Source organism: Thalassophryne amazonica, chromosome 13 (genome assembly GCF_902500255.1).
Source record: "Thalassophryne amazonica chromosome 13, fThaAma1.1, whole genome shotgun sequence".
Taxonomy (NCBI): Eukaryota; Metazoa; Chordata; class Actinopteri; order Batrachoidiformes; family Batrachoididae; genus Thalassophryne; species Thalassophryne amazonica.
This window is the reverse complement of record NC_047115.1, coordinates 9,518,289-9,543,125: the sequence shown is the minus strand read 5'-3', so window position 1 is coordinate 9,543,125 and position 24,837 is coordinate 9,518,289. Positions and strand designations below refer to the sequence as shown.

At 46.6% G+C, this 24,837-nt stretch overlaps 1 protein-coding gene across 4 annotated transcripts in view; it reads right to left on the bottom strand.

Annotated features, from left to right (window-relative positions):
* Positions 1–1,218: 1,218 nt before the first annotated feature.
* Positions 1,219–24,837, bottom strand: part of LOC117523751 (solute carrier family 22 member 7-like) — a 113,878-nt gene continuing 90,259 nt past the window's right edge. For all 4 annotated transcript variants that reach the window (XM_034185362.1, XM_034185364.1, XM_034185360.1 and 1 more), the window contains 2 exons: positions 2,031–2,237; positions 1,219–1,299 (listed from right to left, as the gene is read on the bottom strand). In XM_034185362.1, the coding sequence (XP_034041253.1) occupies positions 1,227–1,299; positions 2,031–2,237 (280 nt within the window). In that variant the 3' untranslated portion in view covers positions 1,219–1,226. The remainder of the gene's footprint in view (positions 1,300–2,030; positions 2,238–24,837) is intronic.

Sequence of the window (24,837 nt, the reverse complement as noted above, 5' to 3'; positions counted from 1 at the left end):
ATAGAGTGATCCCTTAGTTTAAATAACTTTAAGCTAAGGTATCATTCCCTAAAAACACCCTAAAAACACTAAGTTATTTAAACTAATGTATCGCTGAATAAAACAAGTTATTTTTTTTAATATCAAGTGATATGTTAGTTTGAAGGTTGAAACGCACAAGTCAGACTCCAGAAAAAAATTTATTCATGACATTATCAGCTTTTGCAGGAGAAATTTCTCGGATCACTCTAACAACACAAAGCTCCGCATTTTGAAGCCCATAATACAACACAACCACTCGCTTATGGTGTCAAGTTGTGTCATAATTTAGACATCAAAAACACATACGGACATAATTTTGACAAGATCGAAGAAACTTAAACATGTTCACCACAGCAGTAGCATAAAGCATTGCAATCTGCATCATAAGGGCACATTTATTTATCAGTACACTGTACCCAGAATTATTAGATGTTTAAATTCCTCATAGGTCTCCATTATAAGTGCTGCTCTGAGGCAGTGAATGTTGCTGCTCGCTCTTTGTGAATCCAGCTGATGTGTGTGTTCGACTTCATGGGCTGCCTATGAATGGCGTGCACACGCAATTAGTCTGACTGACTTAACCTGTCTTGACTCAGTTAGATTGCGTGAACATGACTGCCTTTATGGAACCGCTTCAGCTTCATCTCATTTGTTAGGCTTATTCAAGTCAGGTATTTCAAATTAAGCGCCACTTTTCTGAGCTTGCTTCATGGAATGGGTTCCTGGATGATAGATGGATGGATCCATAGACGTCTCACAGACACTAACATATTAAACATCAGAATAACACAAGCATGTGCAAGCACTAGTATCCATTATGGTCTTCAGTAATCACAGAAAACGGAATAGAAAGAATGATAATGATAAGAAGATGAATAGAAACTTTGGTAATGATAATAATAATAATGATAATAATAACAAAGTATATGTTGATTATTTTGGTAGATTCCATAAAAAGAAACCAGAAAAGACTGGGAACAAAAAATATAAAATTTTTGTTCTCCAAAGCACTGAGACAAGAGAATAACTGGTTTTTGGCAAAAAATCTTAAGGTCAGCATCAGCATGGCCAACCTGTCATCTGGTGCACGTGCCGTCTGCAGCTGCACCATTTGTACAAAATCAAAATGACCAGTGGTGCTCAACTGACTGATTACAATGCAGTTCAATGGACGCCGACTCTCGTCTCTTCTTGTTCTTGGGGCTTCACTGCTCAATGACTGGTTTAGTTTCCAGCAAAACATCTGCAGACTCCATGGGGTGAGAGGGAGTGTGGTCTCTTAAAAATAAAAATAAATAAAACAAATAAATAAATATATGTAAAGTATGTAACCTGAGACAAAGTGTTGTGCTGTTAGATGTGTAGTATTGCAAACAGAATGATTTATCTTATAAATATATTTTTATTCTATAAACCAGTGGTTCCTCACCTTTTGTCTTTGGAGTTCCCCCCGCCCCCCCACACCACACACACACACACACACACACACACACACGCACGCACGCACGCACGCACGCACGCACGCACGCACGCACGCACGCACGCACACACACACACACACACACACACACACACATTCTGTGAGATCAGGAGTGTGCCTTGAGGTTGGAGACCATCATGTGGATGAAAACTAGGGAATGTATTCTTTGATGAGCTATCTGGCATTAATTCAAACACTGACTCACCAACTGCAATCCATTTCCCTGGACTTTTGTTCTTCACCCGGTTACATATAAACTCCCTTGGTCACAATGAACGTATGTATACGGTTGTCAAACTACACTTCTGTTTCTGTTAAAATGGCCAAAGTGGATGGTCACACACAACACATCTGGTCTGCTTTCCGTTTTTTCCTGTAATCAAAGGGAGTTTTTCCTGACCACTTTTGCCAGTGTGCTGGTTCAGGGGGGCAGTCTACATTTGACTTTACTTGTGTGTAGCACCTTGAGATGATTTACGGTGTGACTTGGCACTTTATCAATAAATGGGAATGAACTGAATTTGCATACCTTGGATTCTCAATGTCGTCAATAGTCTCTGGCAGCCTCACGTTAAGTGTTTCTGGAAGCAGCAGAGACACCAGAGTGGAAGTAATGACAACAGAACAGATGATAATCTGAGGAAGAGGAGTCCACACATCCTCCAACATCAGGACAAGTGGTGCAACTGATGATCCAACACGACCCATGACACTGTTATACCCGAAGCCCTTTTGTCTGACAAGAGAGAAGGTAAAGAGCAACAATTTATAAAACTTTGTTTCAATATTAATCAATTTGTCAGTGAGATCCAACGATACAGTGCGTCTGAAAAGTATTTACAGTGGTTCAATTTTTCCACATTTTGTGATGTTACTGTTATGGTTAGGGGTCTGGGCAGAACCGAACAAGACTGGTACTGAACCCAAATGCAGGGAGCAATAAAGAGACTTGAAATGAACAAAGGAAGATTTATTTACAATAAATGTGCAACAAAAGTGAGTTGATAAATCAAGAAGCCTGGAGAGTGGAGACAGTGGAGCCTGCTCCAGGCGGTGGAAGCTGGGAGCTGCAGCGCAGTCAGAACCAGGCAGGAGGAAAAGGTGCTGATAGGAGTCCAGGGCAGGAACTTGTGCCAGGTGGCCGCAAATGGAGCAAGGATGGAGAAGTGTTCTCAAGGAGAAGAGGAGAAAGAAGTGAGTAGATGCACTCGTAATACAGGTGGCTAAAACAGAGGAATGTTCAGAGTTCAGCAATGCAGTGCAGCTGCAGCATGATAATGAGGCAGTTCAGATTTAGCTGGCACTTGCTCAGAATTGTTCAGCATCAGGAATGGCTTGATAGTTAGGTCAGCACAAAGTTCAGTTCATGAATATCAGAGAAGGAATATCCAAATGTAGATCTCAGGCTGGTTCCCCGTGAGAACAGAATGTCAGGAGCGCAGATGAACAGCAAACTGGCTGAAGCAGAGTGAGACACTCTGGAGCAGGGGTAGGCAACCTGTTCCAGAAAGAGCCATGAGGGTGCAGGTTTTCTTTGCAGCCACTGACTCCACCAGGTGATTTCACTGATTAATCAGTGAAATCACCTGGTGGAGTCAGTGGCTGCAAAGAAAACCTGCACCCTCATGGCTCTTTCTGCAACAGGTTGCCTACCCCTGCTCTGGAGGCTGCAGGTGAACAGCGGCACAGCTGAGCATCTCCAGATAGATGTAGCAGAATGCAGGAATGAACAAGCATTAAGGCGTGTAAGCCACCAGAGGAAGGCATCTGGAAACATCAAATACTCTATTGTGGATAATAGAGTGGCCAGGTTACCTCGAGGAGAAGCTGTGGGAAACTCAGGATTCACGCTGAGGAGTTCTCTGTGAAATCTCGTTATGGAGTAATGCTGTAGACGCTGAAATCAGGCTGGAGATTCTGGCCGGAATCTGGAAGTAGAATCTGGCGACGATGAACTGGAGACTGGGATTTAAATACACAGCTGATCATGAATGAATGAATTTATTCAGCACACACACACAATCCAAAACAACAACAAAAAAAACTTACAACGAAGAAAGAAAATGAATTACAATGCATCATCAGGTGCAGATGAGCTGCAGGTGTGGTTCAGGTTCCTCAGCTCCACCTGCGCACCACCTGGAGCTAAAAACAGACAGCCAGGGCCAGAACAAGGCAGACGAGCAGACCATGACAGTTACAGCCTTATTCCAAAATGGATTAAAGTGATTTTCCCCCTCAAAATTCTACTCACAACACCCAATAATGACAACATGAAAAGTTTTTTTAAAGGTTTTGCAAATTTATTGAACACAAAAAAACTAAGAAATCACACGTGCATAAGTATTCACAGCCTTTTTTCAATACTTTATTGATGCACCTTTGGCAGTAATTACAGCCTCAAGTCTTCTTGAATATGATGCGACAAGCTTGGTGCATCTATCTTTGGAGAGTTTGGTCCATTCCTCTTTGCAGCACGTCTTAAGCTCCATCAGGTTGGATGGGGAGCGTCGGTGCACAGACATTTTCAGATCTCTCAGAGATGTTCAATCGGATTCAGGTCTGGGCTCTGGCTGGGCCACTCGAGGACATTCACAGAGTTGTTCTGAAGCCACTCCTTTGATATCTTGGCTGTGTGTTTAGGGTCATTGTCCTGCTGAAAGATGAACCGTTGCCCCAGTCTGAGGTAAAGAGCGCTCTGGAGCAGGTTTTCATCCAGGATGTCTCTGTACATTGCTGCATTCATCTTTCCCTCAATCCTGACTAGTCTCCCAGTTCCTGCTGCTGAAAAACATCATGATGACAGCATGATGCTTCCACCATCATGCTTCACTGTAGGGATGGTGCCTGGTTTCCTCCAAACATGACGCCTGGCATTCACACCAAAGAGTTCAATCTTTGTCTCGTCAGACCAGAGAACTTTGTTTCTCATGCTCTGAGAGCCCTTCAGGTGCCTTTTGTCAAACTCCAGGTGGGCTGCCATGTGCCTTTTACTAAGGAGTGGCTTCCGTCTGGTCACTATACCACACAGGCCTGACTGGTGGATTGCTGCAGAGATGGTTGTCCTTCTGGAAGGTTCTCCTCTCTCCACAGAGGAATGCTGGAGCTCTGACAGAGTGACCATCAGGTTCTTGGTTATGTCCCTGACGAAGGCCCTTCTTCCCCGATTGCTCAGTTTAGACGGGTGGCCAGCTCTAGGAAGAGTCCTGGTGGAGCTGAACTTCTTTCATTTACAAATCATGGAGGCCACTGTGCTCATTGGGACCTTCAAAGCAGCAGAAATGTTTCTGTACCCTTCCCCAGATTTGTGCCTTGAGACAGTCCTGTCTCAGAGGTCTACAGATGATTCCTTTGACTTCATGCTTGGGTTGTGCTCTGACTGTCAACTGTGGGACCTTATATGTAGACAGGTGTGTCTTTCCACATCACATCAACTGAATTAACCTCAGGTGGACTCCAATTAAGTTGTAGAAACATCTCAAGGATGATCAGTGGAAACAGGAGACACCTCAGCTCAACTTTGTGTTTCATGGTAAAGGATGTGAATACTTATGCACATGTTTTTTCTTTGTTTTTTTTTTTTTATTTTGCCAAAAAAAAAAAGCACATTCTCATTATGGGGTATTGTGTGTAGAATTCTGAGGAAAAAAATTTCATCCATTTTGGAAAAAGGCTGTAACATAACAAAATGTGGAAAAAGTGACTGAATACTTTCTGGATGCACTGTAACTGAACAGCTCAAGATCAATCATGGGATTTTATTATCAGAGTCAGGTCTGGGAACAAATGCTACATTTGTCACAATAACAGGCCTGTGGACTGGATGGCAACCACCAGTGCACCAAATGGACCAGATGGTTGTTCCCCATCTCCTGAAAGTTTACACTGATGATCTGTCTGTCGCAGTCAGCAGATACATGAGCATCCACTGGGCCTTTTCCAGTTGCTGTGGTTCTCAGTACTGAAGCACCTGTGCAGGGGATCGTGTCCACAGAAGCATATCATGTGGCTAAAATGTCACAGATAACATTGGCAGATATATGAATGTCATTGCAGAGATAAGAGAATCTCTCAAGTTACACACACACACACACACACACACACACACACACACACACACACACACACACACACACACACACACACACACACACACACACACACACACACACACACACACACACACACACACACGCCTCAGTACTGTATCAGCTGGAGAAGGCTGAGAAGATGCTCACACTTCATTTGTCTGTGGCAGATCAATGGTTACTCTTGAGATGAGGGGACGGACCGGTTGTCTCCTTGGGTGGTTACCATCCAGGACCCAAGGTTGTTCCACAGTGTGGTGGATGTGGTCATTCATGGTACCCACACGTTCCTTGACTTGACTTGATGCAAAATACGAGGTCTGTTAGAAAAGTATCCGACCTTTTTATTTTTTTCAAAAACCTGATGGATTTGAATCACGTGTGCTTGCATGAGCCAACCTTGAACCTCCGTGCGCATGCATGAATTTTTTCACGCCTGTCGATTGCGTCATTTGCTTGTAAGCAGCCTTTGTGTGAGGATGGGTGGAGTCTCTCGTCGGATTTTCTTTGCAAGGAAAATGGCGGAACGACTGGAGCAGCGCGACTGCATCAAATTTTGCCAGAAACTGGGCGACAGCCAGGTGGAAACCATTTGGATTATTCAGATGGCTTTCGGTGACGATCCTATGGGCATCACACAGATTAAGGAGCGGTACAACCGGTTTAAAGACGTCTGCACAACGGTGGAGAGCGAGCCGCGCTCCAGGTGATCATCAACATGCTGAAATGACCAGATCATTTCCAAAGTGAACGCTGTGGTGATGTGGGACCGTCGTGTGACTATCCGAGAAATTGTGGAAGAGGTGGACATCAGCACTTTTTCGGCACATTCCACTGTGACAGAAGATTTGGCCATGAAAAGAGTTGCAGCGAAATTCATGCCGATGGCTTCGGCATGAAGCTGATGGTGCAGCAAAAACGCCACCGTGTTGAAGTCTCACAGGACATGTTGTGACATGCCCAGCTCTTCCACCATTCTGAAGATTCAGACGGCTTTCGGTGGCTTTTCAGTCGTGTGACTATCCGAGAAATTGTGGAAGAGGTGGGCATGTCACAACATGTCCTGTGAGACTTCAACACGAAGGCACTTTTGCTCCGCCGTCAAAAGCTTCAGGAAAGAATTTCGCAGGATTACTGCTGATTCTTACTACTGATCGTTGTAAGAATTTCTCCAAATCTTCTTTCACAGTGGAATGTGCCGAAAAAGTGCTGATGTCCAAAATGACCAAAAGCGCCTTCGTGCTCGTGCTCGTGCTCGTGATGAGCAAAAGTGCCTTCGTGTTGAAGTCTCACAGGACATGTTGTGACATGCCCACCTCTTTCACAAGTTCTCGGATAGTCACACGACTAAAAAGCAACCGAAAGCCGTCTGAATCTTCAGAATAGTGGAAGAGGTGGGCATGTCACAACATGTCCTGTGTGACTTCAACACGAAGGCGCTTTTGCTGCACCATCAGCTTCTGTTATGTGTCAGACGCGGGCGGAGAACTGACCCAGCATTTGACAGGACCCAGCATAAAAGAAGCAGAGCACGGTTCAAAGGAAAACAAATTTTAATTAACATAGTGTATTAAGTGATAATAACCCAAAAGTCAACGGTCTGGCGAGGTGAAAAAACAGCGCACTTCCAGCAGCGCAAAAGGACCGGAGCCACAGCAATTCTGGACCCAAGGACCCCGCCGACACCCCCCAGGTGGCCGCAACAAACCGAGTCTGTGAAAGAAGAAACCGTAAGGTGAGTCCAACACTCTCCACACAGAGAGACAACTCAAAGGTGCACACAATCAGCAAAACACTTCCTGGCCTAAATGTAAAATCAGCTTCTCTCCCCGCAGGCACGGAACAACTCAGTTCAAAACTCCACTGCAGTAGAAGCCGATTTAGGTGATTAGCATAGCATAACAGCTCAATATAACAAGGTGTGAGGGACACCAAATTTACTGACTTTACTTCATGAAAGTCACAAAAACCAAAATACCTCAGGAAGTGTGCTGAAGAGCGTGAGACCTCACCCAATCCTCTTTCACAGACCGTGGTATCAAACCTGGAGCGGTCTCGGCGTCCGTAGTAGTGAGATTGTTCTCCCAACGTTGATCTCACACGTCTGGTCACAAAGTCGAGTCTCTGGCAAATACACACTGTGTATTCCAGGTTTAAATGCAACATGCCCTGATCAAGACAGATGCACCACAGCTGTGAGTCCTGATGAACTGCACGTGATAACAAGCCTCCAGGTGATCAGGGTGAGGTCCTCAAACTCAGCCCCACGTCAGCCACTCAGTCCTGAACACATACCACCTGGTGGCAGAAACAGAAAACAAAAACAAAGCCAGCCAAACACCCCAGCCCACAACAGCTTCGTGCCGAAGCCATCGGCATGAATTTCGCCACCACTCTTTTCATGGCCAAATCTTCCGTCACAGTGGAATGTGCCGAAAAAGTGCTGATGTCCAAAATGACCAAAAGCGCCTTCGTGCTCGTGCTCGTGCTCGTGCTCGTGATGAGCAAAAGTGCCTTCGTGTTGAAGTCTCACAGGACATGTTGTGACATGCCCACCTCTTTCACAAGTTCTCGGATAGTCACACGACTAAAAAGCAACCGAAAGCCGTCTGAATCTTCAGAATAGTGGAAGAGGTGGGCATGTCACAACATGTCCTGTGTGACTTCAACACGAAGGCGCTTTTGCTGCACCATCAGCTTCTGTTATGTGTCGGACGCGGGCGGAGAACTGACCCAGCATTTGACAGGACCCAGCATAAAAGAAGCAGAGCACGGTTCAAAGGAAAACAAATTTTAATTAACATAGTGTATTAAGTGATAATAACCCAAAAGTCAACGGTCTGGCGAGGTGAAAAAACAGCGCACTTCCAGCAGCGCAAAAGGACCGGAGCCACAGCAATTCTGGACCCAAGGACCCCGCCGACACCCCCCAGGTGGCCGCAACAAACCGAGTCTGTGAAAGAAGAAACCGTAAGGTGAGTCCAACACTCTCCACACAGAGAGACAACTCAAAGGTGCACACAATCAGCAAAACACTTCCTGGCCTAAATGTAAAATCAGCTTCTCTCCCCGCAGGCACGGAACAACTCAGTTCAAAACTCCACTGCAGTAGAAGCCGATTTAGGTGATTAGCATAGCATAACAGCTCAATATAACAAGGTGTGAGGGACACCAAATTTACTGACTTTACTTCATGAAAGTCACAAAAACCAAAATACCTCAGGAAGTGTGCTGAAGAGCGTGAGACCTCACCCAATCCTCTTTCACAGACCGTGGTATCAAACCTGGAGCGGTCTCGGCGTCCGTAGTAGTGAGATTGTTCTCCCAACGTTGATCTCACACGTCTGGTCACAAAGTCGAGTCTCTGGCAAATACACACTGTGTATTCCAGGTTTAAATGCAACATGCCCTGATCAAGACAGATGCACCACAGCTGTGAGTCCTGATGAACTGCACGTGATAACAAGCCTCCAGGTGATCAGGGTGAGGTCCTCAAACTCAGCCCCACGTCAGCCACTCAGTCCTGAACACATACCACCTGGTGGCAGAAACAGAAAACAAAAACAAAGCCAGCCAAACACCCCAGCCCACAACAGCTTTGTGCCGAAGCCATCGGCATGAATTTCGCCACCACTCTTTTCATGGCCAAATCTTCCGTCACAGTGGAATGTGCCGAAAAATTTCTGATGTCCACCTCTTCCGCAATTTCTCGGACAGTCACATGACGGTCCCACATCACCACAGCGTTCACTTTGGAAATGATCTGGTCATTTCAGCATGTTGATGGCCAACCAGAGCGCGGCTCGCTCTCCACCGTTGTGCAGACGTCTTCAAACCGGTTGTACCGCTTCTTAATCTGTGTGATGCCCAGAGGATCGTCACTGAAAGCCGTCTGAATAATCTGAATGGTTTCCACCTGGCTGTTGCCCAGTTTCTGGCAAAATTTGATGCAGTCGCGCTGCTCCAGTTGTTCCATCTTTTTCCTTGGAATGAAAAAACGCCGAGCGCACGACACACACCTCACACAAAGGCTGCTTACAAGCAAATGACGCAATCGTCAGGCGTGAAAAAATTCACGCATACGCACGAAGGTTCAAGGTTTGCTCATGCAAGCACACGTGATTCAAATCCATCAGGTTTTTGAAAAAAATAAAAAGGTCGGATACTTTTCTAACAGACCTCGTACACTGTTTTCTTGAGCAGTAACGATTGCTTCTCCACAGTCAGTGGAGTGAGTGAGTCCTTCAAAGTCAACAGTTACCTGAGAACAGTGGGGAAGAGCTCAGTCGTGTAAACTGTGACAGTAATGACAGAAATTTCTGCCAGGTCTTTTCCAATAATGGCCACAATGGCACGCACATGCCACAAACCTACAACAAAATAAAGAAATAAAATTGCCAAAGTGCACATAAAGCCTTAGTTTTTCTCTAAAAATGATGTAAAAAAATTAAAATGAATGCACATACAAAAAAATGTTAGAATTCTGACACTGTTCATCTGATTTGGATCTAAATACCTACAAATTAAATCTGAAAGCCTGCAGTTTGAGACTAACTATACTGTGCCTTGCAGAAGTAATTAAGTAAGCAAAGTTTATTCATGTAGCACCTTTCAAGATAAAGTACTTCAAATATGAACAAAGAAATTAAAAACAGCAGAAACATAAAACAATTAAACCTTGGTAAAAGCCAACCGATACAAATGTCTCTTGAACTTCACTTTAAACATTTCGATTGAGTCCACAGAATGTAGGTCCAAAGATCCGAAGACCTTAGAGGCCTGCTTGTCACATACAAATGTAATAGTGCAGCAATATAAGATGGCATTTGACTATGCAGCGCTCTAAAAGTTGAATTGAAGTTTAAAATGGATGGGGAGCCAGTACAAAGTGGAAAGAATGTTTTACATGTGACCTCTTTGATGACCCCATAAGAAGCCTTGCAGCCGCATTCTGGACCATTTCTAAGCACTCTAGAGCTCAGGCTAAAAAAAACAATGAGTTACAATAATCCAGATGTGATGAGACAAACGCATGAATTATCATCTCCATCTCGGCCCTAGACCCAATCCTGCATAAACAGGCAATATTACAAAAATGAAAAAACAAGAATGTTCCAGGTGGGTAACATACGCATCAAAATTGAGGGACTGAACGAACATAACACCTAAATTCCTGACTGCCGAGCTAACCAAAGGGGCCAGAGAAGCAAAATTCCCAACCACAGTGGGAATGAACTCATCAGGGACACAAACAAGGCCTCAGATTTTGCTGTGCTAAGAGACAAGTAGTTAGCCGCCATTGAGCCACCAATAACCTCAACATAGCGCTGTAGAGAAGAAACACCAGAAACAATCTGAGGAGTGAATGAAATATATAGCTGGATGTCATCCACATAACAGTGGTAAGATACCTCTTTGAAATAGCTCAGGAGAGGACCAAGTGGGAGCAAATAATATAGGTCCCAGAAAAGAGTCTTGAGGGACACCACAGGATACATGGCAGAGGAGGACATAAATTTAAAATAAAATAATAAATAAAAACCAATCCAGAAATGCCCACCCAAGTCCTTTATCTCTCGATTCAAACCCCATGAACAACTACAGAGAGATCCAAAAGGACAAGTACGGAATATTCACCTGCTTCTCTGCACATTAAAATATGGTTTGAAACTCTGAGAAGGGCAGTTTCGGCAGAGAGCAAGTGACGGAACCCAGACTGGAATTCATCCAAAATATTATGTTCAGTTAAAAACTCATTTAGCTGTTTGGCCACTTTTTGTGAAACTTTAGAAATAAAAGGCAGTTTTGAAATCAGTCTAAAAAAGGGTCAACATTATTTTATTTATTTTTAAAGGGGGTGAATAACTGTCTGTTTAAAATATTGGGGGGACAGCCAGAAAGTAGCGATCTGTTTATCATCACTAGAATAGCCGGGCGACAGAATGGAAGACCTTTTTAAATAAGGAGGTAGGGACAATATCAAGTGTGCAGGAGGAAGATTTCATCCTATCGACCAGACCGGTGAGCTCTTTCAATGTTGTTGGTGTAAAACTATCCAGAACTGACGGCCGGAGAAAATATGGAACAGGAGGAGAAAGGGAAGGATTGATGTTTGTCCTGATATCATGAATTTTACTCATAAAAAGGACAAAAAAAAAAAATGTCACAGTCTTCATTCGACTGAATGATCACAGCAGGAGATGCAGGTGTAACAATATCTCTGATTGTATCAAACAAAACTTTAGGGTCATTAGGGCACCACCATTGGCTTTTACATATTTTGATTTATTTATGCCATTTCAAACACAAACATAATTCAGACTTCTCTTTTTTGAAATGTCTAAAATCATCAGAGTCTGATGCGCTGCTGTGGTGCTCTGATCGCTTTTATCATCAGAATCAGAATCAGAATCAGAAGAAGTTTATTGCCATTGTCAGTGAACAGGATTCACAGACTAGGAATTTGCTTTGATATAATGGTGCAACATTAAACAGAGAGCAATATAAAATGCTAAGATAAAATATACAATATGTGCCAAAATAAGACAAAATATAAGATAAAAAATGACATATGAAATATGAAAGTCTGTGTGAAACAGAAAGAAAGAGAAACAGAAAAAACAGTGCAGTGGGAGGAGTGCAATTAAAACCAAAGTACATTGTCTAAAGTGACCCGTGATAAAATGATAAAGTGACAGAGTTAAGGTTAAGGTGACTGAGTTATGAGGAGTTCATGAGTCTAACGGCAGAGGGGAAGAAACTGTTCTTATGGCGGCAGGTTCTGGTCTGGATGGACCGTAGCCTCCTGCCCGAGGGGAGTGGTTTGAATAGACTGTGTACAGGGTGAGAAGGGTCAGCTGTGATCCGACCTGCTCGGCCCAGAGTCCTGGAGACGTGCAGGTCGTGGAGAGATGGAAGGCTACAGCCGATCACCTTCTCAGCAGAGGCCACAATGTGCTGCAGTCTGTGTCTGTCCCTGGCTGTGGCCCCGGCATACCACACCGTGATGGAGGAGCAGAGGATGGACTCAATGATGGCCGTGTAGAACTGCACCATCAGCTGGACAGGCAGCTTGGCCTTCTTCAGCTGCCGCAGGAAGTACATCCTCTGCTGGGCCTTCTTGATGAGGAAGCTGATGGTTGACTCCCACTTGAGGTCCTGGGTGATGGTGGTGCCGAGGAAGCGGTGACAGTCCACAGTGGTGATGGGGCTGTTGGTGAGGGCGGGGGGGGCTGTGGCTTTCCTGAGGTCCACAATCATCTCCACTGTTTTTTGGGCGTTGAGCTCCAAGTTGTTGCTGCTGTACCAGGTCACCAGCCGGTCCACCTCCCTCCTGTAGGCAGACTCATCCCCATCCGAAATGAGTCAGATGAGGGTGGTGTCGTCCGCAAACTTGATGAGCTTTACGGAGTCGTGGCTGGAGGTGCAGCAGTTAGTGTATAGAGAGAAGAGCAGAGGGGAAAGAACACAGCCCTGTGGAGATCCTGTGCTGAGAGCCTGAGTGTTCGAGACATTCTTTCCCAGCCTCACATGCTGACTCCGGTCCGTCAGGAAGTCTGTGATCCATCTGCAGGTGGAGTCGGGCATGTGGAGCAGAGAAAGCTTGTCCTGGAGCAAAGCCGGAAGGATGGTGTTGAATGCAGAGCTGAAGTCCACAAACAGGATCCTAGTGTATGTTCCTGGGGAGTCCAGGTGCTGCAGGATGGAGTGCAGGGCCAGGTTTATGGCGTCGTCTACAGACCTGTTGGCTCTGTAGGCAAACTGCAGGGGGTCCAGGAGGGGGTCGGTGATGGACTTCAGGTGGGATAAAACCAGGCGTTCGAAGGTCTTCATGACTACAGACGTGAGAACCACAGGCCTGTAGTCATTAAGTCCAGTGACGCGTGGTTTCTTGGGGACTGGAACTATAATGGAGGACTTGAAGCAGACTGGAACATGGCATGACTCCAGGGAGGTGTTGAAGATCCCCATGAAGACTAGGGCCAGCTCATCAGCACAGTGTCTCAGGGTGGCAGGAGAGACACAGTCTGGGCCCGGGGCCTTACGTGGATTCAGCCTTTTGAAGTGTCTTCTCACGTCCTCCTCTTGGACGGAGACGGCAATGGGGGGAGGGGGGAGGGCAGCGGTGAGAGGGGGGAGGTCCAGAGTGTTTGAATATCCAGTTGTGTGGGGGGTGGGGAGGTGTGAGTCCTTGTCTTCAAAGCGTGAATAGAAGACGTTCAGGTCGTTGGCCAGCTTCAGGTCGTCAATAGAACGAGGTGCTTTGGGCTTGTAGTTGGTGATCTCTTTCAGCCCCCTCCACACAGAGGCCGAGTCGTTGGCAGAGAACCTTTGCTGCAGACGTGAACTGTACATGGATTTAGCCTTTGCCACCTCCTTGCTAAATCTGTACTTAGCACCTCTATAGCTGTCTCTGTCTCCTTCTCTGAAAGCCACCTCTTTCTGCTGCCGGAGCTGCCGGAGTTTAGGTGTGAACCAGGGCTTGTCATTGTTATATCTCACCCTGGTGCACTGTGGGATGATGCTGTCTTCACAGAAATGAATACGAGGTGTATTAGATAAGAAACCGACACTTTTATTATTTTTTTTTAACTATATGGATTTGAATGACGTGCGATTACACCAATCATGCTTGAACCTTCGTGCGCATGCATGAGTTTTTTCACGCGTGTCGGTGATGTCATTTCCCTGTGGGCAGGCCTTGAGTGAGATGTGGTTCAGCCCTCTCGGCTGAATTCCTTTGTTTCACACGCTGCTCGAGACGGTGCGTGTTGTTTTATCAAAATTTTTTCTGGACCTGTGAGGAATATCCGAGTGGACACTATTCGAGAAATTCAGCTGGTTTTTGGTGAAAAGTTTAGCGGCTGATGAGAGATTATGGGGTGTTTCTGTCGCTGTAAGGACTTCCCATGGAGCGGGACGTCGCGCAGCGCTTCCAGGCGCCGTCATCGGCCTGTTTCGAGCTGAAAACATCCTAATTTAAGGCTTAATTCACCCAGGACGTCGTGAGAGAACAGAGAAGATTCAGAACAGGCCAGCATGAGGACTTTATGCGGACATTCCACTGTTTAAAGACATTTTGTAATGAAAGACGTGTGCGCAAATTCGCCGAGTCGTTTCCGTGATGACTCGACAAATCTGTTTGCGCCGCGACAGGAAAAACACCTCCGTGTTGAAAACCATTTGTAAAATTCAGGCGGCTTTTGATGGCTTTCAACAAGTGAGTAACTGAGAAATTGTTTAACAGCTTGGGCATGTTCCAACTTGTCCGTTAAGGTGTCCAACGGAGGTGTTTTTCCTGTTGTGACCCCCCACGGTCGGGTCCGGCCCGACATGCGACTCTGCCCGCACGTTCTTTCATTACAAAATGTCCGTTAACAATGGAATCTCCGAATAAACTCCTCATGCCGACTTCTTCTGAAAGTTCTCTGTTCTCTGACGACTTACTGGGTCAACAGAGCCTGAAATGTGGAAGTTTTCAACTTGAAACGGCAAGACGCTGCCGCCTCGAAGCGCAGATCGCCGTCAGGCGCCGTGGGCCGTCCTTAAAGTGACACTACCAGACCAAAATCTCTCATCAGCCGTTAAAATTTTTACCGAAAACCAGCTGAATTTATCAAATGGTGTCCACTCAGTTGTGCCTTACAGCTTTTGAAAAATTTTTTATCAAACAAAGCAGCAGTCTCTGAGCCATTCCTAAACAATGAAAAAACGACGAGAGGGTGGGCGACTCCTCACTCAAAGACTGCCCACAGGCGAATGACGTAACCGACAGGCGTGAAAAAAACTCTTGCATGCCCACGAGGAATCAAGCATGTCTGATGTAATCACACGTGATTCAAATCCATATGGTTTTTGAAAAAAATAATAAGGTCGGATACTTTTCTAACAGACCTCGTATATGACGTCACAGTGTCCGTGTAGTCATCTAGACTGTCTGTTGAAGCCTCAAACATATCCCAATCCATAGTGCCCAAGCACGCGCGTAGCTCCTCCACAGCTTCATTGCTCCACACTTTAGATGTCCTCACAACAGGTTTAGAGAGTTTTAGTCTGTCTGTATGCGGGGATCAAGTGGACCATCACGTGATCTGAGAGTCCCAAAGCTGCACGGGCCACCGCGCGGTAGGCACCACTCACTGTCATGTAACAATGATCTAACGTGCTCCCTTCTCTGGTCAGGCATTTAACAAACTGTTTGTATTTTGGTAATTCCTGACTGAGATTCCCTTTGTTAAAATCACAGAGAATTATAACAAGAGAGTCCGGAAAGTCTCTCTCCACTCTCATAATCTGATCCGCGAGCACGCGCTTGGCCTCGTGCACATCCGCGCTCGGTGGAATATACACAGAGCAAAGTATGAAAGAGTTAAACTCACGTGGAGAGTAGAACAGTCTGCAGTTTATGAGGAGATATTCCAGAGAGGGACAGCAGTGTTGGGAGATCACAGTCACATCAGAGCACCAGGCGTTGTTGATATAGAAGCAGAGTCCTCCACCTCTTGTTTTTCCACCAGAGGGTGCTCGGTCTCTGTCTGCGTGGAGGAGTTGGAATCCCTCTAGTTGGAGCGCGCAGTCCGGTGTCTGTGCATTTAACCACGTCTCCGTGAAGCACAGTACACAAGATGAGGAGAAATCTCTGTTCTTCTTCATCAGCAGTGCCAGCTCATGCATCTTGTTGTGGAGTGAGCGGACATTGGAGAGAAATATCCCAGGTAGGGGCGTGCGCGTGCCCCTTCGTCTGAGGCGCACGAGAGCTCCAGCTCGTTTTCCTCTCTGCCGGCGTCTCACTCTTTTGGCCAAAAAGTGAACCAGTTCAGCTGCAGGCACTAAAAAATCTGGCGTAATGTCCGTGGGTGTTGATGATCTGAAGTTTAGAAGCTCCTCGCGGGTGTAGGAGCACGATGACACACGATTTACGCACAAAAACAGACAAAACAGGGAGCAACAGAATACCAGGGCGCCTTCACGTGGCGCCATCTTGGATAGGTTTTTATGATGAAATAATGCAGAATTTATGCAGAAATGATTGTTGTACAAAAGCTTCAGATATCTGTTGCTGAGACAGATGATGACTGGAGGCAGTTTGAAGCAGAAACGAGATGATAATCACATTAGTGACACTCAGAAATGATGTTGAGCTCCAAAATTACACATGCAGAATGAAGGGGGGTGGGGGTCGTTCGGTTGGCGACACAGATCACCTCCAAAATTCAGTGGAGTCTTCCATGCCGTAATATCTATCTGTGGTGAAAATGTGGCGAGAATCTGTGAAGTATGACAAAGCAGGCAGAGGAAATGTGACCTGGCCCGGAGGAAGCCAATGTCCCCTTCTGGAGCCAGGCCTGGATGGAGGGCCCATCAGCAAGTGCCTGGTGGCCGTTCTTGCCAGGGATGCTGGTCAGACACAGCTCAAAAAGGCAACGCGGACCTTCCATCTGCACCCTGAAGACTCACCACCCGCAGGGGGAACTGCTGGTGTTGGGTGCCCTGTCCCATGGGTGGCAGTGGATGTCGAGGGCCTTGACGGACCTTAACCAGGTGGCAGAAGCTAGGTCTAGGGTTGTGAAACATGGCCGCGCTGTGGCGGAAAGCTTGTGCGGGATGTGGAGCGATACCAGTTAGATCTGGTGGGCCTTGCCTCCACACACAGCCTTGGCTCCGGAATCCTTGAGAGAGGTTAGAGGTTATTCTTCTATGGAGTTAATCAGGGTGTGAGGCACTGGGCAGATGTGGGGATACTCACTAGTCCCTGGCTGAGCTCCGCTATGTTGGAGTTTACCCCGGTAGATGAGAGCATCGCCTCCCTGTGCCTTCGGGTGGTGGGTTGGCGGGACTCTGACTGTTGTTTGTGCGTATGCACCAAACAGCAGTGTGGAGTATACGGCCTTTTTGGAATCCCTGAATGGAATCCTGTATGGGGCTCCAGTGGGGGACTCCACTGTTCTGCTGGGGGACTTCAACGCACAGGTGTGCAATGACAGAAACACCTGGAGAGGCATGATTGGGAGGAATGGCCTATAGATCCCAACCCGAACGGTTGTTTGTTATTGGAGTTCTGTGCTAGTCTTGGACTGTCCATAATGAACACCATGTTCAAATATAAGGACACTCCTAAGTGTACATAGTACTAGAGCACCCTAGGCTGAAGATAGATTTTGTGATCATATCATCTGATCTGAGGCCACATGTTCTGGAAACGCGGGTGAAGAGAGGGGCAGAGCTGTCAACTGATCACCATCTGGTGGTGAGTTGAATCAGAGGGTGGGGGAGGACTTTGGACAGACCTGGTAAGCCCAAACGGGATAGTGTGGGTGAAGTGGGAACATCAGGAGGAGCCCACTGTCCGACAGAGCTTTAACTCCCACCTCCAGCGGAGCTTTTCTAGCATCCATGTGGAGGTTGGGGACATACTCTCATTGCCTCAATTCAGATGACGGACTGTTTCAAAGTTTAGCGTACATAAACATGCTCATGTGGGTGTGTCTGGTGCAGGTGTGGTCTGGTGCAGCGCTGTAGTGTTTGTGGCTCAGACCACCAAAAAAAAAACAGGTCCTGGGCTGACTTGCACTGTATAGTGAGCAGAACATTCTCTGGCAACTTGCATGAACAAGGTCATGACACAAGTACATCCTCATTGCCTGCACATATCACCACCAGTGGAACATCAGCTACAAAATTTTGGCCATGTGGAGCATTCCTCTGGGCATGAGCCAACAAGCAGGTGCCTGAATGTTGAGGAACCCAGTGGCTGGAATAGGATAAGAGGACGCCCAGGTTTGACCTGGCTACAGCAGATAGATGGCAACTTTTGCGTAAAAGTTAATGGTCCAGTTGTCTGTCTGGGTATTTGCTGTCCAGGACCCAAGGTGTTTCTGTCGTATGTTGGATGAGGAGTGATTCCAGCACATGTTCCCAGACTTGATCTGTCAAAATAGGTCATATAGTCAGTGATCAGTGATATAGCCAAAACATGATTTTGCACTCACTGAACCTATGGCCAAATTAATATGTAAATCAGATCACTGTTGTCATGGTGAATTGCTCCCACTGTGACTAACTATGTGCCACGTTTGGTTCCTTTTGGTCAAAGAGCTTTGAAGATATTGCGACAAATGTGCAGACCAACGTACTCTTGACTATACGCTCTGCTGATTCTTCATTTGGGTAGATGAGTAATAATAACAGTAAAAATAAAATGTGAAATACTTTTGCTCTGGTTAGCACTCTCTTCACAGCAAGAAGGTTGTGGGTTCAAGTCCAGCCCTGATAATTCTCCTAGATCTGCATGGCATCTGGTGTTAAACCTGTTCCACATCAAGATGTGGATCCATAGCGAATCTGCTGTCATGATCACGAGGAAAAATAATCCATCATAACAAACAACCCCAATTCCAATGAGTTTGGGACGTTGTGAAAAATGTAAATAAAAACAGAATACAATTATTTGCAAATCCTCTTCAACCTATATTCAATTGAATACACAACAAAAACAAGATATTTAATGTTCAAACTGATAAACTTTATTGTTTTTGTACAAATATTTGCTCATTTTGAAATGGAAGGTGGGACAGTGGTATGTTTACCACTGTGTTAACATCACCTTTCCTTCTAACAACACTCAATAAGCATTTGGGAACTAAGGATAGTAATTGTTGAAGCTTTGTAGGTGGAATTCTTTCCAATTCTTGCTTGATGTATGACTTCAGTTGTTCAACAGTCCGGGGTCTCTGTTGTCGTATTTTGCACTTCATAATGCGCCACACATTTTCAATGGGCGACAGGTCTGGACTGCAGGCAGGCCAGTCTAGTACCTGCACTCTTTTACTACGAAGACACGCTGTTGTAACACGTGCATAATGTGGCTTGGCATTGTCTTGCTGAAATAAGCAGGGACATCCCTGAAAAAGACGTTGCTTGGATGGCAGCATGTGTTGCTCCAAAACCTGGATGTACCTTTCAGCATTGATGGTGCCATCACAGATGTGTAAGTTGCCCGAGCCATGGACACTAACACACCCCCATACCATCACAGATGCTGGCTTTTGAACTTTGTGCTGGTAACAATCTGTATGGTCTTTTTCCTCTTTTGTCCGGAGGACATGAAGTCCATGATTTCTAAAAACAATTTGAAATGTGGACTTATCAAACCACAGCACACTTTTCCACTTTGCATCTGTCCATATCAAATGAGCTCGGGCCCAGAGAAGGCGGTGGCGTTTCTGGATGTTGTTGATTTATGGCTTTCTCTTTGCATGGTAGAGTTTTAACTTGCACTTGTAGATGTACGAGGTCTGTTAGAAAAGTATCGGACCTTTTTATTTTTTGCAATAACCTTATGGATTTGAATCATGTGTGCTTGCATCAGCCAAGCTTGAACCTTCGTGCGCATGTGTGAGTTTTTTCACGCCTGTCGGTTGCGTCATTCGCCTGTGAGCAGGCTTTGAGTGAGCACTGGTCCTCCCCCCTTGTCGGATTTTCATTGTGAGGAAAATGCCTGAACAGCTGGAGCAGCGCTGCATCAAATTTTTCCAGAAACTGTGAGAGACAGCCAGGTGGACACCATTCGGAAAATTCAGATGGCTTTCAGGGATGATTTTATGGGCATCACACAGATTAAGGAGTGGTACAGCCGGTTTAAAGATGGTGCACAATGGCGGAGGGCGCGCCGCACAGGCTGAAACGACCAGATCATTTCCAAACTGAATGCTGTGTTGATCCGTGACGTCGTCTGACTACCAGAGAAATGGCAGAAAAGGTGGACATAGCACTTTTCCGGCACATTCCACTGTTAAAAGAGACTTTGTCATGAAAATAGGAGCGGAGGAATTCGTCACAGAGCCGCTAATGGCGCGGAACGAAAGCACCTCCGTGTTGGTCTCACAGGACATGTTGTGACATGCCCAGATCTTCGACAATTTCTCGGCTACTCACTCGACTGAAAAGCCACCCAAAGCTGTCTGAATCTTCCGAATGGTGGAAGAGCTGGGCATGTCCCGTGAGACTTCCAACACGGAGGTGCTTTTTGTTCTGCGCCAGAAGCGGCTCCGTCCTGACGCGCGAATTCCGTCACGTCTTTCATTACAAAATCTCCTGTAACTGTTATGTGTCAGACGCAGTCGGAGAACCGACCAGAAACAAAAGCCAGCCAGGCACCCCAGCCACACAACAGCACCCCACCCTCACAGGAAGCCTCCCGGCGACCACACAAACCTGGCCCAGGAAAAACACCCCCCTCCAGGGACCATGGCTGGAAACCGTATCTGCATTCATCTTCCAACTGAATCTTCATCTAACAGAACGGTTGACGTCTTCTCCTCTGACTGCATCTTTGCCTTTGTTTCTGTCAGTCACTTTGCACAGGTGTGGCCAGGAGTTCTTGAACCTGTGCGGTCAGCCTTTGTCCGACCATGTTTAAAGTCTGTTTAGTCATAAAACAAAAAAGACAAACACAAACAACCAAACCACCCCCCCCCTCCCCAGAAGACCGTCCCATCAAACCCCGGGAAGAGGAGAAGAGAAAAACACAACCCAAACTTAAGCTTGCAAACAAAAACGCTAACACCCCCCCCCCCCCCCCCGGACGACATGTAGGGACCAACACCCCCCCACTAACACCCCCCCCCGGATGACACGTAGGGACCAACACCCCCCAGAGGACATCCCGCCAGCTCCAGGAGTAATAACCACAGCCGAGGTCCCTCTGGGATCCAAAGTCACCCACGGGGACTCCCAGCGCCTCCCAGAGGACCGTTCCATCAAACCCCAGGAGACGCCCCCTCTCATGACTAACAGACCCAGCTTCGGCCGTCTATGGCTAGATGGACCCACAGCCCTTTTCCCCCCAGAGGACACCACAGTCACACCCTGAGGGCGGAAACTGGGGGGAAAAACAAAAGAAAAAAAACATACAAACAAAACAACCCCAAACCCACCCCCTCGGCGCAGTGGAAACTGGAAGTACGTCCAGTGTCACCAACCACGACTATACCCCAGAAGTCAACCAGGAGGAGTGGAACAGCGGTAATGGCAGACGGCACAAAACGACGCCATCCCTCCGACTTCCAAACCAGCCACCAGCTGCGGGTATATTCCACTGCCCCAAACCTCAGCTACGCTGATGGCATACGGCTCAAAGGCGTGCTGAAGCCGGAGGTGGAACAGGGAATCAACAAAAAAAAAACAACACCCCGACCGGGTGCAGAGGTTACCTGGGAAACGCCCAGCATAACCAAACTGCACCACTCCAGCAACGCTGACAACCTACGGCTCACACGGCTGGAGCCAGAGGAGAAGAGAGGGCACAACAAAAACAAAAAAAAAAACAAAGAAAAAAGAAAAAACAACCCACTTACCCCCCCATCACCCCCCAGAGGACCGTCCCATCAAACCCTGGGAGGTGAAACAAAAAGAAATAAAAAGAAAGACTAACAGACTAACATAAAGTTACCTGGGTCCTTTCTATGCTCCAGACAGCCTGCACGGTCACGACCCCAGAACACTAATAGTGCAGAACATCCCACACAAAACCAACTCAAAAAACCCCCACAAAAAATGAACCAACACAAAACTAATAAGTGACTTATACCGTTAAGCTCAAACAAATGGAACACACCTGTTCCACCTTAAGAGCTATAACGGTAATGTGACTCAGTCACCAACAGGGGGAGCCAAAGTGCTAAAAATAAAAAACCCCTTTGGTAACCGAGAAAACAACTCACGCTGCTTTCCCTGTGCGCAGCTACGTGTAACACACAACCAAAATGTGCTTCAACTAACACAACAGCTGACACAACAGACGCAGTAGCTATCTTCACCCGGGGAGACGGGGCTACAACTGTAACAACAGGAAGCACAGCGACCCGTGCCACAGAACTCCACCGTGCGCGTTCACCCATTAAAGACACACTCATGCAGCTCCCGTTTTACCTCTTATCTGGTCAAAGTGTGACGCAAAGCCGTCGCTATTCACACTCCACAACAACCCACAGATAAGGTAACACCACAGGAACACGGCTGCAAGAGAGCTCAAATCACTATTCAATAATCGGTTCTCCGACACGCACCATCCGGGCGGAGAGCACCCGCAACTGATCCGGATAACTTCTGACGTCTGCTGCCGCCTTCCCGGCACAGTACCACCTCTGCTACCGCTGGGTCCGTGATGTATTGGCCAGAGACTACTGTTATGTGTCGGACGCAGTCGGAGAACCGACCAGCGTTTGACAGTAGGACCCAGCATAAAGGAAATAGAGCACGGTTCAAAGGATAACAAAATTTAATGACATAACAGTGAGTGCTTAATTAATAACAAATAAGTGCGCGGTCTGGCGAGGTGGAACAACGGTGCGCTCCCAGCAGCACAAACGGTCCGGAGCCAGAACAGTTCGGACCCAAGGACCCCACCGACACCCCCCAGGTGGCCGCGACCAACCGAGTCTGTGAAAGAAGAAACCATCATGTGAGTCCACCACTCCACACACAGAGAGACCACTCAAAGGTGTACATAATCAGCAAACACTTCCTGGCTTAATCACCAATCAGCTTCCCACCCTGCAGGCATGGAACACCCAGTTCAATTCTCCACTGCAGTGGAAGCTGATTAAACGACTAACATAACAGCTCAATATAATAAAGTGTGAGGGACACCACATCTACTGACTGTACTCATGTTAGTCACAAAACCTAAAGTACCTCAGGAAGTGTGCTGACGAGCGTGAGACCTCACCCCCTCCTCTTTCACAGACCATGGCATCAAACCTGGTACGGTCTCTGCGTCCATGATGATGAGATGGTTCTCTAAACGTCGATCTCACCCGTCTGGTCACAAGGTCGAGTCTCTGGCAAATACACACTGTGTACTCCAGACTTAAATGCAACCATGCCCCAATCCATATAGATGCACCACAGCTGTGAGTCCTGAAGAGCTGCACATGACCAGCCTCAGGTGATCAGGGTGAGGTCCTAATAACTCAGCCACACAGCCACTCAGTCCTGAACGCATGCCACCTGGAAGGAAAAACAAAAGACAGAAAACAGAAGACAGAAACAAAAGCCAGCCAGGCACCCCAGCCACACAACAGTAACAGTGTAATGTGCTGAAAAAGTGCTATGTCCACCTCTCTTGCCATTTCTCTAGTAGTCAGACAACGTCCTGGATCAACACAGCTTTCACTTTGGAAATGATCTGGTCGTTTCAGCCTGTCGATGGCCGCTCGAAGCGCAGCGTGCCCTCAGCCACTGTGGGTCGTCTTTAATCCAGTTGTAATACTCCTTAATCTGTGTGATGCCCAAAACCAAAAGGTCTTCACTGAAAGCCATCTGAATTTTCCGAATGGTTTCCACCTGGCTGTCTCTCATGGTTTCTGAAAAAATTTTGATCAGTCGCTCAGCCATTTTCCTGACAATGAAAATCCATTGAGGGGGCTGGACCACTCCTCCCACAAAGCGTGCTCACAGGCGAATGACGCAACCGACAGGCGTGAAAAAACAAACACATGCGCACGAAGGTTCAAGTTTGGCTGATGCAATCACACGTGATTCAAATCCATATGGTTTTTGCAAAAAATAAAAAGGTCTGATACTTTTCTAACAGACCTCGTAGCGACAAACTGTGTTAACTGACAATGGTTTTCTGAAGTGTTCCTGAGCCCACGTGGTAAGATCCTTTACACAATGATGCCGGATTTTAATGCAGTGCCGCCTGAGGGAAGGAAGGTCACTTTCATTCAGTGTTGGTTTTCGGCTTTGCCACTTACATGTAAAAATTTCTCCAGATTCTCTGAATCTTCTGATTATATTATGGACTGTTGATGATGGAATCCCTAAATTCATTGCAATTGAATGTTGAGAAACATTGTTCTTAAACTGTTGGACTATTTTTTCATGCAGTTGTTCACAAAGTGGTGATCCTCAAACCATTGTTGTGAAAGTGTAGGTACACGGACCCACAACAGGGGGCGCAATGAACGGACAATGGAGAAAAGTAAGAACAAGTTTTACTGTTGTGAAAATAGCACAACTGATACAACAATTAGCAATTTGGAGGTGTAAGCCGAAATCTGCTGGTGTCTTGTGGGCAGGCCCGAAGGTAGGAGACGTCCGTCCTAGTTGAACCGGAACCACCCAGATCTCCTCTGCCACCGAAACCCAGAAGTACTGGAACCGCCAAGTCCCGAATTCCCAGGTGGCCACTGCCTCCGCTCGTCGGATCCGGTACTGCTGGCGGGAAAGAACACAAACACACAG